The 20,239-nt window shown below is 35.6% G+C and overlaps 1 protein-coding gene across 1 annotated transcript in view; it reads left to right on the top strand.

Moving 5' to 3' along the window:
* Positions 1 to 20,239, top strand: part of LOC126744778 (myosin-11) — a 133,653-nt gene that overhangs the window by 79,886 nt on the left and 33,528 nt on the right. Inside the window, exons 13-16 of the mRNA XM_050452326.1 lie at positions 5,185 to 5,349; positions 16,355 to 16,556; positions 16,644 to 16,813; positions 16,888 to 17,072. Coding sequence (XP_050308283.1) covers positions 5,185 to 5,349; positions 16,355 to 16,556; positions 16,644 to 16,813; positions 16,888 to 17,072 — 722 coding nt within the window. The remainder of the gene's footprint in view (positions 1 to 5,184; positions 5,350 to 16,354; positions 16,557 to 16,643; positions 16,814 to 16,887; positions 17,073 to 20,239) is intronic.

Here is a 20,239-nt window from a genome sequence, read left to right as displayed (position 1 = left end):
TATGTTTTTATTTATAATACAGAGCTTTAGTTATCACTTTTATGATTCTATAATATAGTAGGATTATCTGAGAAAAGTGTGAATTTACCATCTTTAGGCTTGTAGAGCTATAGCCCAGGTAAATTGCTGGAAGAAAATCGATAATTTTGAACGGTGACTGTATTTTTCTGTGCTCTTCATTTTTCAATTTTAGGGAAGAATTCAGGGCAGCTTACCCTTCTGATGACCCCTATCTTATGTTCCCAATAAGAAATTAAAAAACCAGTTAACCATGACGATCTGACGATGCCTTGCTGCCTCTATAAGTTTTTCGCATTTGATTCATTTTTAAATAGATCAATATTTATGTCCCCAAATAAGACTATTCTATGCTTATTTATTTACAGATAGCATCATTTAATTTATTTTCCCAATATTCCAAAAATGAATCGCATTTTGCATTTCTTTGTTTACAAAAATAGGTGCTAACAATTATAATCCATCAAATCTCTACTCAACACATTATACTTTAGACAAAACTGTATTTACATAATGGTTCCACTCAGATGTCTACTATTTAAAAAACATATAACTGTGTTGTATCCGGGAATATTTACTTCAATCTCATTTATATCAGATGTCACATATGTTTCACTAATACAATCAACTAAGCGCTTTTTTTCGAAGATTACTTACCTTAGTTCAATTATGTGATGTTAGGCCTTGTATATTCCCGTACAATATCACACCGGTCTCCCCTATTACTGTCGTTTCTAAAAATTCTAAATTGCTATGTGTATTGTATGCCAGCTTTTAATTTTTTTTGCGCCCTGTGATAACAAATACAGTTTTTACAGTCCTCTCTCTTATGATTCCTAGCTACAACCGGAGGTCTACCGGACGCCTTATGTCCATAGCTCCAACATTTAAAACATCGAAGTAAATCATGTTGATAAGGTGAAAAGAGTTTCTAAGTTTTTTCACAAATCTGTTATAAAAGAGTCTCTCAAAAATATTCAAAAACGGCGAAAGATTTGAGAGAGGCGGGTATTTAGTTATGATGCTTCGTTCACTTTGGTTTGTGTAAAAGAGTTACTTTGTTCATTTTTAATATAAACGGAAAAATATCCTTATTAAAGGAAGCATTTATTATCTTTTCGAAAGGTGCGATAATAGACAGACCACATAATTGAGAATGAAGTATGGGATTTTATCGCTACCAGTTGATTTATTTTTTGTATAATGTTATATTTTTTACCTCTGAGATATTCTTTGTTTTTCTTTGGTTTTCTAGAAGTTTATATTAAAATTTAGTGTTAGGATCTTCAGTAACATATGATAGCTAATGAATCTATTTAATTCGATTTGAAACATTGTAATGGTATTTACTGGCGCTTACTAATTTTTTTAATTCCCTCTCGATCTTCTGAGTTATTTATAAAGTTTGTAGTTGGTTGTCCAACCATTATCTCGGTCGCCACCCTCAAGTTTAATGTGGATGAGGGACCACGGCCTATCGGGTAGCCTTTAAACAGTGGAGAAAGTAATCCAGTTCTTCTGTGTGAGTAAAACAATAGGCAACATTGTAACAAAATCATATTTATTCATCCCCAAACCCAACATGTCATCTCTTTGCTAACACTTCTCAATAAGCCTTACGTACGGCCAAATTCAATACGGTACGGTGCGGGAAGAGGAGGGGCGCAATAAAGAGAACGCACATCGGTAAGCAAAATGTAGAAGCGGTACGGTAATTTATGGCAGTGAATAAACAGATCAGATACAGCCCAGAGAAAATAAAGCATGAAACGGTCGGTATTAATCGGAATGGTAAACGGTAAGTCACCCACAGGATAATTAACTGGTCTAATATGGAAAATAAATGTGGTCGCTCGTAACTTTGGCCAACTCTGTTTAAAATGTCGGTAGACGCGGTTTTAATAATGCAGGGTGATACCTCGTAACGGTCCGACACGTAGCCCCCTAGCACTTTTTAAGGAATACACAGTGTTACCCCGTAACGGTCCGGCACGCAACCCCGTGTATCCTGTAGACACTAGGAATAGGAAAAAGGAATTTGCCTACCTTCTTACCTATTATACTTACATGCTGACAACAGCGGCGGAGTGAAGGAGCTGGCGGCGGCGGAGCGATGTACGGTACTGTGGGGCTTACCTCGGTCGGTTACTGTTGGCGCTTCGGTCGGACTGCTACTCAACGGACTGACCATTGTTGTTATACACTGAGTACTCCGGCGTAGCATCGATGACTCTTGCCGGTTTCTTGATGCTATTTGTTTACGTTTTTGGCGCCTGACTGACCATTGTGATGTGATGTCTTGCACTGGTTGTTTCCGGTCTAGCTGATCGCTCTTGCCGGTTTTCTGACTCGTTTGTTGGGTCTAGGCGCCTATCTTTTTTTCTTCTGGTCGCATCGGAGTGCTTTGGCTGTTGAGGCTCGGAGCATAGGATTGACTGCCGGGACGTGGAAAGGTTGGTTATATTTATAGGTTTCGGTGTTTCTGAGATTGGTCAGTTGGCGGCGTGGTAGACACGCCCCCAAAAGCGAGAGATTGATCCGTTGACCATGGATCTTTTTCGGAGTGAACTTGAGTTTTGATTTATTTTAAAATATGTTTAAATAAAGGCTATGTTTTAATTATTTAAATAAACTTATTTTTGAATGTTTGTGTGTGGAAGAGAGTAGGATTTTTCATAATTTTTTGGGTTTTTTATTAAGAAAAAACGCCCTTCCATGGGCGGTTTTCCCTCCATTTAAGTAGGAACTTTTTGAGATCATTATTCTCGAGGGCCCTGACGCGCTCTTTGAATTTCGTGTGTTTTCGTTTCATAAACTCCTCTATGGTCTCTATACGACAATTGTCCCTGATATCTATATTTCTTACATATCTGGGCGAGTTCGTAATTAATCTTAATGTTTTATTTTGAAAACGTTCCAGTTTTATTAAATTTGTTTTTGTTATATTTAGTTTAGGTCTGATTATTTGTTTATATAGAAGCAGTTTATTTTCTATTGACATTTTATTTTTTGGGCCCAAGAATGAATACAATCCCTGTATGAGGCCATTGCACTGATTGAGCTGCCTTTTAATATGATAATTAAAGTTATTTTTTTCGTCAAAAAAGACTCCCAGGTAGCGTACCTCGCTCTTCCAGGGGATTTCAGTGCCCAACATCACCAGGTTTGGAATGTCGCGGTCTACTTTTTTGGTAATTAAAATTTCCTCCGTCTTGTTTTCATTGATCTTTATTTTCCATTTTAGTGCCCATGCACAGATTTTTTCTAAATGGCTTTGTAGATAGGCTTTTAACTAATCCAGGTATCTGCAGCTGGCGAAGACGCAGGTATCATCTGCGAATAGCGCCAGTTGAGAATAATGGTCATTCTTTGGTACATCCGCCTGGTAGATATTAAAAAGCGTGGGTGAAAGTGGGGATCCCTGCGGGACTCCCGCTTTTATTTCCCTGTATGGTAGGGTTTTGTTTTCTATCCTTGCTGTGAAGGATCTGCCCTTTATGAAGTTTTGTATTAATTTTATCATACCAGTGGACATACCAAATTTTGACATTTTAAATATTAAGCCGCCATGCCACACTCGATCGAAAGCTTTCTCGATATCGAGCGTGATCATGGCGGTTGAATTTCTCGAATTAAAAGAATCAATTAAATTTTGTTGAATTCTTGCCAGCTGCATTTCTGTGGAGAGACCCCTTACAAAGCCGTATTGTTCTTTAGGGATAATTTTGAGTTCTTCTATTTCCTCTATCAACCTGTTTAGTACCGCTTTTTCAAATATTTTGCCTATTGTTGGTAACAGGCTGATAGGTCTGTAGCTCTCTGGCTTTGCAAAATTTTTCCCCTGTTTCGGTATCAATACCACTATTGTCCTTTTCCATGCTTCAGGGAAGTAGCACAGGTTTAGACATTGGTTGTAAATTATCAATAGATCCATTAAAATGTTATCTGGTAGCATTTTTAGCATTTTATTATTTATGTTATCATAACCTGGTGCTTTTCTATTTAATTGTAATGTTATGAGGTCTCTTATTTCTTGCAATTTGATTTTTTTAGGGGCTCTGATGTTTTGTGGTGGTATTTCTTCTATTGCTTTGTTTACATTTTTTATTTCTTCTTCTAATATTTGATTTTCAGGACCTGCATTAATGTTAAATTGTTTTTCTAGTGAGTCATTAAATGCCTCGACTTTTTCTAAGTCCGAGTACACTAGACTTCCATCTTCTATTTGTATGGGCGGGTAGTTTGTTTTTGTCTTCCCTCTCAGTATCTTAGAGACTCTCCAGTATTTTTTGTGATTTTCATCATCATTGTTTAATTCTTCTAAAAAATCGTTCCACCTTTCATTACTAAAATCAAATATTTCATTTTTTATTCTTTTAGTTAGACTGTTTGCTATTCTTTTTGTTTCTGGGTCTTTATATAACCTTGCCTGTTTGTTTAATCTATTTCTTGTTTTAATTAAATTTTTTATTCTCATTGGGAAAACCAGGAAATGGGTGTTTGGGATAGGGATTTTAGTAGTTTGACCATTGTCGGTCAGTGCGTCGCGTTATATAGAGCACGGGCATGCGCGGTACTTAGTAAACGCGGTAACAGTAGTAGAGGTACGGACACGAACGGTGTTGAGGTATTAACGCGGTGATAAATTAATAATTATCGCGGTCGCGCGTTTATTAACAAAATAGAAACTTTCCTAACTTTAGTGGGCAAAGCTTAGTTGCCAATATGAATCTTGAAAATTATTAATTTAAGTTGGAAAAAGAACCGAGTAATTCTATAGATAAATAAGAGAATTACAGAAAATTTAGTAACTTCGTTACAACATTCACATTTTCATTAGTCGTGTACTGACTTTTTTGTCTTTTTGTATTGTTGTTTTTTTTTAGGATATATCATGGTAAAAATGATAATTAAAGGTAGTCAGAAAATTTTAAGACTTGTATTTATAGTAGCTTCTAAAGAAATATTCGTCCAGTCTTTTGCTATTAGAGAGATATCGAATTTATTTTTTTGGGCTGAGTGTACAGCTGTCTGACCGCAGTACTTACCTCTGTTGCTCGTGTCTAAACCGCAATCAATACAGACTTATGAATTAAATTTGAAACTAAGATGAAAGAGTACTTCACTAAAAACATAAAAATAACTATATGTTTAAATTGTTTTTAGGCTTAAAAGCTCCTCAACTTCAAGAATCAACTTAAACTCAAAGTCAAGAAAGAATCAGCAAAGATCGTGTTCTCCGGTCGAAAATTTGCGAAAACAATTACAAAAACTTGAAGACTTGGAGGATCAGTTTCCTCAAAACTCACAGTGTGATACATATCACTTGAGGTAATCTAGAAAATTTAATATACCGGGAGTCCCACTAAGAATGGCTGTCGGTTGTATCTCGGGAATATATTTATATATATAGTCGTATATTAGGTATGTGGAAAAATTTGCGATTAAAAAGGACACAAAATATTGCCGAAAGTTCTTAGAACTGGCGCTAGATAGCGGAATTTTTATATCGGATAAAAAAATGGAATTTCTAAAAAATGTTCCTAGATAAGAGCTATTGCAAATTATGGCGCCATAATCTCTAGTATTTTTCTTTAATTAATTTGTTAATTTAGAAAGTACAACAAAATACATTTTCCATGATAATTGAGATAGTTTTACATTAACAATCCCCAAGAAATACCCATTTGATCTCAAACAATAACAACACATCACAATAAATTACTTTTTTCGTTTGAATCATTTTGCTTTATCTTCAAAATATAGTGGTGGGGAAAGGTTAAATCAATCGGAAGGTGATCGAAATGAAATGAGATAAGTCTCATTTAAAACTGTTTTTTACTGGATATTCTATCTGATAAAGAATATACTATTGACACTAGACTCCCGTATTACAATTTAACATCATTTTTAAAATACGGCATCAGTAGCGCTCTTGAACATGACCATATTAATAAAATATGAGAAACTAGCTGAATGCTCGCGTGAAAATAAAAGAAAAGTCGAAGAAGGCCTGCAATAATAGTAAATGCAACCCACAATACACAAAAATAAAATCCGAAGCCTCGCCTCATTGATAGTACATGCAACCCACAATTGCCACGCAGTTTTTCTTGAGGTCAAGGGGCGCGATTAATATAATATAATTATTATAAAACCAAGACAAATAATCTTAAAAATGATTCGTTAGATGCAGAGCGAGCGGTAAGACTGAGTCGAGTCACCTCTCTGACTGATACCTCTCGGGTATCAGTCTCGCATAGACCCGCCTTGTTGTTACATCTACCAAAATATAAATAATACAGAAGCACTTTTTCAATCGTATTTATTAATAAGTTTTATGCCGCTATGCGATATTTATCATATCGCTAACACCCCTTATCGGTGGAATTTCGAAAAATCCGTTCTTATCCGGTGCTTACATTATAAAAGGAACCCGTTGGCAAAATTTCACGTTTCTAGCTATTGTAGTTTGGGCTCTGCGATGATAAGTCAGTCAGTCAGGACAAACTCTTTTATATATGTAGATAAAAGAAACGATTAATTTACTGTTATATGGATAATTTTCGAAAGTATGTCAAATATGATTGCTTGGACTACGAAGGAGAAACGACGCTAGTTATATTAGGTTAAGTTATATTAGGGGCTGTTCAAATATTACGTAAGCACTATAGGAGGGCGAAGGGATCAAAATGGTGATTACTTCAGCAGTAGTTATCTACTTTTTTACACATATGGCAACCCACACATTATCAATTACCAAGTTTATACCAGCACCACAGATGTAAATAGCTCCGCACAGTGCGGAGCTATTTACATCTGTGCCAGCACCTTAAAGTGGTTTAGTGGAAATCGGTTTAACATAATTCGCATGTATAAATACCCATAAACCGCTTTAGCTATCGTAAACCAGTTTAGCTTAAATCGATTTAAATAAGTGGATGATCCTGTTTGAAACCGCTTTAAATTACCGTGTTAACACCTGTCATCACTCAACCTATTTAACTCCCAGTGCAACGTAAATGTGCACATGTTTTAAAAAAATAAACAGATATTTTAAGGTTAAATGTTAATTTTTTTGCTAAATCATTTTGTTATATGTTTAATCTTATGGGGAATCGCTTAATAATCTTTTTTATGTAAACACTAGCCAAACTAAATTATCTCTAAACCGGTTTAGCCGCTAAACTGGTTTAATTGCCCGTACAAACTTGGTATAGGGTTGAACACAAAATACACATTCAAGCATTCCCACAATTAATGAATACATTAAACTACTCACCTAGAAGCGAGTCTGGGAATTACCTTGCGCTATTCGTCTAAATTTCTTCCGTCAATGTATTGTTTCGTTTCGGTACGATCGACGATTTGACGTGTTGTAAGCAAACCAAGTTAATGCTTGTGTTATCGTTGATCCTATTTTTCCCAAGTTGAATTATTTGTAATATATAAATAATATAAGATGTCGTTTCAAATAGATTAATCCAAGTTATACCAAAAATTCTTCGAAAGTTTAAGAAAATCTCATACATATCCTATCAAAGTCTTAGAACATTGAAAGGCTAAAATTAGTAAACAACAACTTTGTTTAAGCTCAACATGTGCACATGGTGGTTCTTTTGTTTACAAACATATTCATCGATACTCTGATGTCAAGTTTACACGCATTTTCAAAAGAGGAAATTTTCAGCTATATATCAACTCATATAATAACGCTAATTTAACGTATTGATGTAAGATTTTGGATCAAAAATATAAAGTAGAAATAGATATATGTGATTCAAAGGGAAAAAATTACATCTTCAAAGCAAAAACAAAATTATTTACATTCTTATTCCTGAAACCGCTTCTATAAAATTTGAAATGGTAACACCGCAGGCAAAAGCTGATGTCATCTTGCGAAATGTCATCTTGACAAACGGCTTTGTGTTTACATTTGGCATTTGTGAAGTTCTTAGAACATTGAAAGTCTTTCAATGTTCTAAGGTGAAGTTCAGTATTTTTTCTTTAGTTTTTGGTTAAAAAAGGAAAAAGGTTGTCATATCAGTGTTTTTGTGAAGTGTTAGGATAGTAAAAACTTGCGTTTGTGCCGCACCATGGAAAAAACGCGATTTATGCCGATCTTTTCACAAGTAAATACTGATATTCTCATATCAATCAACATCATATCAAGGGACAACTATCGTCATAAACGTAGAATAGTAAGAAATCTATAATAATTATAAAATATTTCCTTAAAAATGCTTTTTATTAGATAAGTTCTTTTACTCTAATGAAGTACGTTAAAAAAATGCATAAAGAGTTCATAAACAGTATAATTCTTTATAATTTATAACATAATCTATTAATTATAAATATTTATCATGTAAATATTTTTTTACGACGTCACTGGTAAAGATTACTTGTGTCGGTGGAATCAACAATGCGATCGAGCGGCGTTGCTATATTGTTGCATTTTTGTCTAATATAGGGACGTTATCTACATTCATTTAACTTTGAATGTTGACTTCTTTAGAGTCTCTTATCATATTTTATTTTTGCACCTGTCAAAATGAATGTGTGTTTTTTTGTCTATTTCTATCTGAGCAGCATTTAACATCATTGAATCAGAGATATTGCAAGCAAGCAAACTGCCCATAGTTCCACGGCAATGCTAATTATAGCCTTTTAATGGTTTAAGATCAAAGTACAAAATGTACAGAAGTTAGTTAACGAAGTATGGCGTAATTATAAGTTACAAGCAAAGTCCAACAAGCAATATATTATTGTCTCTAATAAAATTGAAGACGAATTGCAAGCAGCGGCTAAGAACAAATCATATCTACTAATTTTTTTTTTCAAAGGTGAGTGGTGTTAAGTTAAAGTAAATTTAACATTGAAAATGTACTCATTATGGTGTGTGTGTGTAACGACCCTTTTGCATCCTTTATATTTTTGTAGCTCAACCTTCCAATACTCGCGCATTGGCCTCTAAGACGAACGAATTGCGTTTGGCTTATTATTTAAAAAAAAAGTCGTCAGCGCTTCGGGATCACTGCTAACTATATGACTCATTTCAGTTCACTTTATTTCGGTGTGAAACCAGCGGTTCTACTCTATTGTTACTACTAACTAACTATTCATTATAGTTTCAGAACACAGCCACGCCACCGTGACTGTGTTCTGTTCCGACATCGTTTTTACGTGTCGTTAACGGTGTGTCGGTTAACGTGGCGGTGACGGTACGTATAGTGAGAATCGCGCCTAAGAAGATTCTACACGTAACATTTTACCCGACGTTTTACCTGTCAGGTAAAACTGATGGCGAATCGGTGTCTACACGATCGTCGAATTTTTGCCACTCGCTCTTCAGTTCTTTAAGCAAATATGGCCGAAGTACTCACACTTTGTGTATAAATATCAAAAAAACATAAAAAAAATATTTCGATCACGAGAACGGTGGTTCAGAAGATGGCTTCTCAAACCAGGAAAATTTTCACATGTAAATTTGTTACGTCCATTAGCTTCTAAGGCTAAAGACTGACGAAATTATTTGCGCATAGACATGCCTAGTTTTGAAAATTTATTGAAATTAGTAACTCCATACATACCAAAAAAAGAGACTATCATGTAAAGGCAATTTCACCGCATGAGCGTTTAACTGCAACGCTTAGATTTCTTACTACAGGCAGTTACAAGGACCTCGAATTTACCACCATAATAGCAAAGCCATCTTTGAGCATCATTATTCCAGAAACCTACTGGGCAATATACAAAACTTTACACAAGGATTATTTGAAGGTGAGAGTTTAATAAGATAATTAATTAAGAAAGTGGGATATATTCACATTAATTTTTTTTGTAAGGATTACCATAGTTTATATCGTTAATGGTATTAATTTCCTGGAAAGCGTTATAATAATATCTTTCTGATTAAAAGCAGTATCCCAATTCATGCTAGCAAGGTAATTATTAATGGCAACAAAATCATAAAAATAAACATCATACTTAAGATTGAAATCACAATTAATAAGAATACTTATTAAACATGTTTACTAAAAATCACAGCTATGTAGTGTAAGAGTCTGATGATGATGGGTAAACTCATCGAAATGCATAACTGAAATAATTGACAAAAAGATTGGCATTTTCATTTGTGGAGAAAAGTCTTCTCGCCCTTCCCAGCCCACTATAAGAAGAACCTGTTCCATACTGCATACACATCTGGAGGATTTAGATTATAAAAAACCTAGAGGATGGCTCTGTAGAACATGCAGGAAGATGCGATCCATCTACTCTGCATAACACGGATCTCGTAGACTTGTAAATCAAGATGCAAAAGCAATACGAAATACATTCAAATCATATTTTGTAACAGAAGGCTATTTCCTGGCAAGACAAAGCAATTACTTATAACAATTTTTAATTGGATCAGTTAGTAATAATGTAAAAGAATATTTAAGGAAATACAACAATAACAAAAAATCATTTAGTGTCCTATTTACATATAAAAAAACGCAAAAGAAGAATAGCTGCCCAATTTGATATTTTTTGAACTATAGATAAAATTACGGCAGCATGTAAATGCAGGGATAGCGATACTGGCACCGAAAAAATGAAGAGCCTAGTATCAATTTACAAACTCCATTCTAGCTAACCTAACTAATTACATTTTCAAATGTAAAGGCCCAGAAAAGTATTTTTATGTTGCCATAACATCGTTCATATGTTGCAGCCAGTATAAATTTTTTACCTCTTCATCTCATCATCGACATTACTAAGTGTTTCTCTTGATGTTCCCTGATCGTCCAGAAACCCTAAAAGATTAAAGTACCACAGAGTTGGTTTATAAACATCATCATCTTCGCCCGCTCCAGAACGGCAAGACTTCTGAATTTTTTGTACTTCAGCACAAAAGCACTCAAGAAAAAGGAACAAATTCTATATGATAACAGAAAAAAATGCAGCCAACACGGACAGTTTAACGTATATACGTTCAGTCTTGCCTGACGTTTTACTGGAAACAATGCTTCTGCCGATCAGTTCAACAGATCCGTATTCAGTTTAGGTAAAATGTACGTTTTGTTGTCTACATGCAACGTTTTGCCTGATCCGTTTAAATTGATCAAGTAAATGGTTACGTGTAGACCGGCCTTTAGTCTGACGCCACTATAGGAGTCACAACTTTCGCTAAGCAATTTATATGTACAATCTATAGGTAGCTTTTATTTTTTTTTGTTATTTAGTTTTCAACGTATATTGTAACGATATTGTAAACACCGAGAAATCAGCTGATTCTCCGTCATACCGGAATGATAAGTGACACATCGCACGACGTCTCAGCCTGAATCCACATTGATACGTAATTACGGATCTGTTGGGACCATGTGATTGCTATCAGCCAATAAGAGACCCAAAAGGTTTCACGTAGCTACGTGAAGGAAAACACGGATAGAAGTTGGTTAATTCAAACTTCATTCCGTATTTTTGGTCCGTTGTACTATTTGTTTGTTATTGTTATTTTTGAATTTTTATCAATTTTGTTTTTACTACTTATTTTGTACCATTCTTAATAGAATGTCTATGTATGAGTTTAGGTTCGACCTCGGGTTTCACATGTTTTAAACGTGACTATTGCGTCACTTGACTATAGTCAGTGCCAAAATTATTTGGAACACCAAGATTTTCTATTATATATGGAGGAGAACCAGGATTTTAGCTTCGAGCTTTGCGCCAATGAGGACAATATTTTAACTTTAGCTTTTAACTTTAATGGTCTCTATGGGATTTGAGAACCCCTTTACAATCAAGGCATAAAAATAGGTTGAAGCAATTGTGGAAGGTCAAAGCTGTGAACACCAAAAACTCGAGTAAAAATATAGCGTCATTTTACGGAAACGCTTGTCTCTAGTGGATGGAATAAAAGTCACCGATAGGCTTGACTTAAGCCTCACGTATCCGTAATTACGTACCAATGTGGATTTAGGCTCAAAGGTTAGCGAGAATCGTATACTCGTCGTATCGTAGATATCGCATATCGAATATTGGCGCGAGATTTAAAATTGTAAATAAATACAGTAAAAATAAATATCTCTAGTAGTTGTTAGTAATTGTGTTTTCGTAATGAAGTGTATAAATAAATAAGTAACCTCAGAATGGAAATATATATTTTCTTTTAAACTCTGCTTGATATGTTTTAACACATTTTCAACTATAAATAAACATAATTGTGTAATATGTTATCTAAACCATTCTAAAATGGACCTAGGAATCTTGGTCTTACACACCATGCTCGGGTATACGTGTTACATTATTTGACGCTGGTTTACGAAGGTTCAGAAGAAAATCATTAGCAGTCTATAGAATATTTTAATTTTTAGGCAGCCTATAAACCTGTAGAAAAACCCAAATTATACAGCTAGATTCAAATTCTAAAGAACAAATCATTAAGTTACGCGAAGAATTAAAAACAGCTAAACAGTCTTTAAACAGGAAGATTTAAAACGCAGTTGCCTAGGAGAAACATAGACATAATATTAAAAGAAAGTTAAAAGATATCTGTCGTGAAAAACTATCCCTAAGGGATTCAGTAGGACCTCAGTCTTGAACTTACACAAGAATTACGTAAAACAGGAGTTGACATTAGTCGAAGTGGGACATATCTTTGTTTGAATCCCAGAAAATCTGATTGTGCAGAAGGACAAAGACATGTACCGACAGTCCTTGTTAAGCTCAGTCAGTTAGACTGATCACCACAAAACTCATTTAGATAGCAATTTGGCTAAAACATGAATTCATTATTTGGAGACTACAGCATTTACACTTGGACCTGATTTTTCATATCTTAAAATAAAGCTCGGGTCTTTATTGATATAACTGTGGCAAATAAGCAAGGGCCTCTTTTAATGCACCTGGAATATAGAATCAAATGCCTGACACCATTGCATAATCGCTGAGCGGCATACGTTAATAACATCAGTATCAAAATCACTTCCGCAACAACCGCAAGCCGTTAGATAATCTGGACCAAAATATGTACATCGCTATCCGAAGTGGAAGGCATAGTTCATCTACTGCTAAAACTCATGCTCAGTATTTGCAGACGTTTCTAAAAGGTTTCAAGCATTAGCTAAAACTAACCATGGATTAGTAAAACCCGTGGTAATCATGACGGTTGATGGAGGGCCAGATAAAAATCCGCGTTATAAAAAACTTATAGGGTTTGCTATATAACACTTTAAGCGACATGATCTCGATGCATTGTTTTTAGCTACTAATGGTCGTGGCAGAAATGCGCAGAATGGCTCCTCTTAGTCGGGAACTGACTGGTTCGATATTGCCCGTAAGCATTTTGGGTCTCATTTTAACTTTTTGAATTGAACTTTTTAATATTGTTACAATTAATGAATATTTAGAAAGATCCAATTCCGAGTTTTCAGTTTTCAGGAAATGTGTTAGCTGAGATATGGAGTTTAGTGGAAATTGATGGCCATCGTGTTACTGCAAAATATGTTGGACCGGGCGAACAAATTCTTCCTGATTTTCGACACATTAAATGGGATCCAGAACATGTGCGTAAAAACCAATACTTGCTTTAAATTGTAAAGTGTAGAATAACTGAATGCTGTCAATCAAGGAATGGCCTATTTAAATTGCTAGACAACAGGTTTCTTCCGCCACCAGTAAAAGTAAAAAAAAACAGTTGATGACTTGATTTTGGATAATGGAGGGAAGTTTCTCAATCCTACAGTCAATTTAGCTATACGCTTAAATTTTTGACTTAAAGATTTCCTGCAAATGCCCTACGATTATTTTTGTCGAACATGCAAAACCTGTGGTCTTCGTCAAGTCATTAAATATTCACATCGAGAAGATCCATAAAACAGTAATCACGCACACTTATATGAACGTTAGCCCTTTAAGGCGATCCTCGTCGTGCTTATGAACCGATGTGCATTATTGAAAAGTTAAAAAACCAAGATGTTGAATAGCTCGATGAGAACGAGGTAGACATTTCAATCAATCATGGATGCGGACTGAAGACTGCTAATTGGAAAGAATATATAGATACAGTGCGGCTCCTAATTGCCCTCCCCCCTCTGCAATGACGTATCTTTTGAATGCGTCATTTTGTAAAACTTCAAAATGGCGGCAGGAAGCTCCCACTGAATGCTTTATAGTCCTAGTTTGTATTTTTTGTCATGTCACATTATTATCATAAAAGTTACTGCTCCACACAAAAACTTATTTGGTTTATCAATACCTTTATAAGCGAATAATACCGAAAGCAGCGAATATTTTTGCTATTTCGTTCAGTGCAATTTAATTTGTACTTTGATTTAAACGAGAATGCTTGATCCACGTCCCCTTGCTGAAAAAATTAAAATTATTTTCATTTACGGTGGAAATCGTAATGTACATGAGACGGAAAGAAGGTTCTAGTCGACTTTAGGTATCTCCGAATTTTAACATTTTTGAATATGAAATAGTAAGCTAATCTTCTTTGGACTATTTTAAGCAAAAAAAATTGGAGGATGAATAACATTTTCTTTAATAAAATAATAAAAACAAAAAAATCATGACCATGTGTACCTATGTACGATATAAACTCGTATTCGAACATTTGCCGCAAGCGCTTCATGGTTTAATGATAATGAGAGTGAACTATGAGCCAGTCGGCCTGGGTTCAGATTTCAACTGTGCCAGTTTTACTTTTTTTATTTTTTTGCGACTAAGAATTTTGTAGTTTTCTTAATTTAAGTAGTTTCTAAGTTTAAGTTAATCTATTCTTTTGAAAGTACTCTTTATGCTCAAATTTTAAAATATTGCAAAATCGGAGATACTTAAAGTCGACAAGACCCCGGAAAGAATTTTTAATGTTTGCTTTCCTGACCGTCCAGTCTGTCAAAAGTATATTCGCGAACTAATTCAGAAATTTACACGAGACGGGCAGTGTTGCCAGTAGGAAGAATCCAGGGCATCCCAGCTATCCAGAAGAAAAACAGGATATTATAGCAGCTATAGTAAGAGATCTAAGAGCAGCTATAGTCTACTTCCACAGTTGGTGACACGTGTGATAAATCTTCTGCTACTGTGAAAAGGGTACTTAAAAAACATACATTTTGTCCGTATAAAATTCAAATGGTTCATCAATTGACAAAAGTTGATCCTGATCGCTGTATGGAATTCTGCGAAATAATCACCGAGAAAATAGGACGCCCGCCTGGTTATGTGAAGGACATTTGTTTCAGTGGTGAATTTAGGTTTTTTTTTAATGGTAATGTTCATAGACAAAATGTCCGTTATTGGAACGACGTAAATCCCGACATATTTCGTGAAACACACACACAATACCCAGAAAAAATAAATGTGTGGGCAAAATTTGAAGAGACCTTTACTTAAACTTATTGGAAAATGTAGTAGAACCACTAATCCTTGAAAATATTGAAGACAATCCTCATGAATTTGAGTTGGAAACATGTTTTCAATAAGATGGGGCACCGCCTCATTTAAGCAGAAATTTTAGAGAATATTTAACTAATACTTACTTTAATAGGTGGATTGGTCGTCGGCCAGTTCATCCTATCTTACAGCTCTGGACTTTTTTTATGGGGCTACTTGAAAAAAAAGGTAGTATTTAGGTTGTTAATGATGTGTGCCAAAAGTTTCAAATTTTTATATAAACGCATTCAAAAGATAAGAGGGAGAGGGGGACAATTAAGAGCCGCACTGTATATAAAAACTTGAAAAGAAGTTTGTTTTGTTCGCAATATTACTTAATAAGATTATAATACTTTTACCTTACTCTATGTTGAATACTGTGTCAATAAAGTTTGTTTAAATAAAAAATATGTGCGTTTAAGTCCTCTATCTTAAGCCTATTTTCTAACTACTGGTCATGATCAATAAGAAAAACAGAAAATATTAAACGAAAAATGCATATTATGTATCAATGTTTACGTAAGCATGGGAAGAGGGGTAAGAGCTTTGCTTACTTTTGCGGATAAGGGAAGAGGGAAGGGTAAATAATTGTAATAAATCTGCTTATGTGATACTTAAACTGCCTCCTTAGGAAAAATAAATTACTTAGTATATAATAGTAGTTCGTCAATTACTGTGCTGATATTTTAATTATTGGTTATTAAACATTGTTCTGAGGATTTATGGAGATAAAAGTAAATGAATCGTTTCTTTCTCATATTTTATTAATTGAAAACATGCCATTTATCTTAGCGCCTTCTATTATCGAAAATAAACATTTTTCTCCGCAGGTCATACGACTAATGCCTTCCGAGAGCTATTCTTAGTGAGACACTTTGTACGTATCTATGTAACTTTTAAAACTAATATTTTATAGATACCCATTTTCTGACGGCCAAAAGTTCGAAGGTAGTTCCGAATTAGAGTTTTTTCGCCACAGGATTCATCTAGAAAGAGATTCGATTAAAAGGGCAAAAGAAAGCCTAAGAAGCCAGAAAGCGCTTTTTCAACAGAGGCAAAAAGAACTTAAATTAAAACATGGTTCGATGGCTAGACACACTTTACAGCAACTTTGTCAAGTAGTGGTTTTTATAATAATTTTTTTAATGAAAAATTCCCACCTCTTTATTTTTTTTTATGAGAAAAATATGCTTTCGTTATTTTAGGAAGAAAAGGAGTTGACTGATATGGAAGTAAACTTACACCGCACTAGAAGTCTTTTAGGGGAAAAAGTTATAAGACTGCGTCATTTAGAACAATCGCTTCACAGGGCAAATGCTCAAAACGACCAGAGTAAACTTGATGATGCTACCCTAAGCGACATATCTTCTCATAGGTATTTTTGTTTTATAATAGTTACAAAATTATAAATTTATTTCTTATTTCTTTCAAATAATGTTTTTTTTATAGCGCAAGTTCTGGTATCAGCTCAACCGAATTTGCCGCAGCTGAGGGTGGTGCGTACAAGGCGATATCGAAGACTGACTTTCAGGAACCTTCAGAAATTATTCAAAGTTTGGAAAACCTAAATTTGGAAATTCGGGAGATTTGGGATGTTTTAAGGACTCAGCATCACCAAACCAGTATTGCTCAAGGTTTGTGCGTTGTTGGTACAGTTAATTTTTTTTTTAATTGTTTACTTGAATTTTTCGGGAATATAGGTTTTTGTGCGGATTTATACATTTTTAGTTTTTTGTAGGATAATTATTAAGAAAAGGACTAAAAAACAGAAAATAATTTCCCTCAACTTTCCTTGGTCTAATATTTTTTTCAAGTCGACAGATGCTTTATCGAGATACAGGTGTTTTTTAAATAGGACTTTTTATAATATTTAATGTATTTTTTTACTGAACAAAAATGAATCGACTCTGCATGTCAGCAATGCTTTGACAAGATCAGGCTTTTACTTGGCATTTTTTACCTTGATTACATTATTGTAATAGAAAAATGAAAGACCACATCAGAAACCTAGAGGAAGTGTTCCTGAGACTATGAGTTCTGGACTAAAGTTGAGTCCAAAAAAATATCATTGGTCTCAAAGGCCCGTGCAGTATCTGGGTCACGCCGTTTTGAGTCAAGAAATTGCGGACAAGGCAATGGTTCAGACTGTCAAAAATTGGCCGGTTCCCAAAGACAATGTATAAGGACTTACAAACATCTTAAAACCCTTGTCCAGGCTGATAGAATAAGAACGAAAATTCCAATCGTCCCAAGACTGTCAGAATGTTTTGATCACCTAAAAAAGGCTCTGACGTGCACCTATTCTGGGCTATCTCTTATCTGAAGGACCATTTACTGTACACCGACACTAGCAATGTGACAGAAGAAGAAAAAGTTATTGGCTATTTTATTAAGACGTACTACGTATTAAGACTGTACGAGCCAACTAGCGTAACTATTGCGTCACCAGTCGAAAGTTACTAGCTGTTGTCAAAGCGATGGAGCTAGACGTGCTCTATGCGAGAAACAAGTGCCTTTATGGTTCGTGCTACGAACTAACCATGCAGAGCGTTTTAATACCGCTTTCAGTTTAAAAATCCGTAGGGTCAAGTGGCAAGGTGGATCGAGAGGCTACAGGAGTTTAACTTTGATACTAAATACCGACTAGGGTCAATCTATAGAAAGTCAGGTGCCCTATCAAGAAGACTTTGACCAGAGAACTGGAAACCTTGTCAGCGGACAGGAAAAAGATAATTATATGTTATGAATCGGCACCGCTGACAGAAAATAGTGAATCACGACGGCAAAGAGGAAAGAATCATTAGACCATGGTTCCAAATAGAAATAGTCAACTGATTTATTTTAAACATGACAATTACACACGATCACTTGAGACTACTAGAAATATTTATTTACACTGTATTTATTCACTACTATTTATGTTATATGATTTAAAAGTCACGCCAATATGCGCGATGCATCACCGCGATGATTTTTGTATGAGCACACCAGAATTTGAACACCTGTCAACCTAAAGACCATCTCTTACATACTATGAAACATCCTCCAGTCCAAAATATCGAGTCCCCCCTCCCCCACCCGCATACTATACATATTGAGAATTGTTAGCCTTTTCAGATCTTCGAAAAGCAACTCCTCCTTTAGAGTCACAAAATATCTTAAACGTCGCAAGGTTGGCCAAATGTGTCAGAGCATACTCACCTGGAGCAGTAAACACAGCATTTTCACAGTTTTCATAATAAGGAGCTAGTCGGTTAAAGTGAATAACTCCAGCTTTACCCCGCGACGACTTTTGTATTTTTTAAAGAAAGTCATTGATGACTTTCAGAACTTAGGATGGGCCATGTCAGCATATTTGAAGTTTCGGTGACAAACTTAGGGTCGTAAAGCCAAACCAAGTCACCGTTGTTGTACCTCTGGTCTTTGGCATTGACATCATATGCGTCCTTCCTCCGATCACTGGCATCCTAAATCGAAATACATACTTGAATGTGTCATCCATTTTACTATCCAGTTCACTGACGTAGTCTTCCCCGGCAACATCGGTTCCTGGCTGGCAACCCAACTTCAGATCGTATGGAAGGCGAAATTTTCTTCCGATCGCTATTCAAGCCGAATACTCTTTTGTGTTTTCATAGATGGCCGATCGATAGCCAGCAGGAACCAATGAAGAAATGTATCCAAGTCTCTTTGGTTACTAGAGACTACTTTGGCCAAATACCAATTAATGGTTCTATTCATGTGTTCTACCATGTCATCTGACTGCGAGTGTAATGCAGTAGCCTTCGTTTTGTTGATTTCAAGCATTATACAAATGTTCTGGAACAAGTTGGATTCAACAACTCCTCCTTGGTGTGGATGTAGCGTTCTAGCATTATTTAATTAAAGCGTCGGTAACAGTAGAGGCTTCCTGGTTTGGTAGAGGGTAAACCTCAACCATTTGCTGAAATAGTCCATATCATCAGGACCACGATGTATACTTATTCCGTGGTTCTGATTTGAGAAACGGACCGGCAACGTCAATAGCAATCTTTTCAAAGGGACTTCTTACGTTGTACTGACGCATCAAAGCCTCCTGCTGCCTTTGCGGCCCATTACTTGCCGCAAATACAATGCATTTCCTGCACCGGTTTCTTACGTGTGCCTTGCTATTGACCCAGCAAAATATTTTCTTTACTTTTCCCAGGGTTTTACCTACAGACAGGGCCTTCTTGCTACGGCTTGCTGAATAGAGGTTGAGGAGAGAATTTCCTCTTCCCAACGACCTTCTTTAGTTTGGCGAGAGTTGAACTCCTAGCGCCTTATGGAGTGTAGGTCTTTTTATATAACTTCCTGCTTTGTCACATTTTCAACACTCCAATTTCCGGTCCTAGAAATCCGGCTACGTCTGTTGATTTCCTCCCTAACTATCCGCTTGAGCAATTTTTTTAACTCGTTCTCTCTTGGAATAGCTTGCCAGACACAAGTCTGGCCCTTATTGGAGCTTGGCAGCCTCGAATTCAAGGCACGGGCCCTTATTGCATCTACTAGCTTAGGTGAATGTACTAGTATTAAGGCCTGCTTTATTTTATTATCTCTGAGTCCATCGAGATATGCTTGAACTGCCAAGTGTTCCATGATCCTTTACTGGACATCTGGATATGACAGTTGTGTCTTATTACAAACGTGCAATCAGCATCAAATTCTTTGTAAGTAGAAGTCCATTCTTGAAGTGGGGTGGCAATAATATTGCGGGTTTGAAAAGGGCGGGAAGACTTTTCTCCACAAATGGAATGTGTGGAAATTGTGCAGAATTGCCGCC

This window comes from Anthonomus grandis, chromosome 14, assembly GCF_022605725.1.
Source record: "Anthonomus grandis grandis chromosome 14, icAntGran1.3, whole genome shotgun sequence".
NCBI classification, from domain to species: domain Eukaryota; kingdom Metazoa; phylum Arthropoda; class Insecta; order Coleoptera; family Curculionidae; genus Anthonomus; species Anthonomus grandis.
The sequence above is the reverse complement of the archived record's forward strand: the minus strand, read 5'-3'. Positions and strand labels throughout refer to the sequence as shown.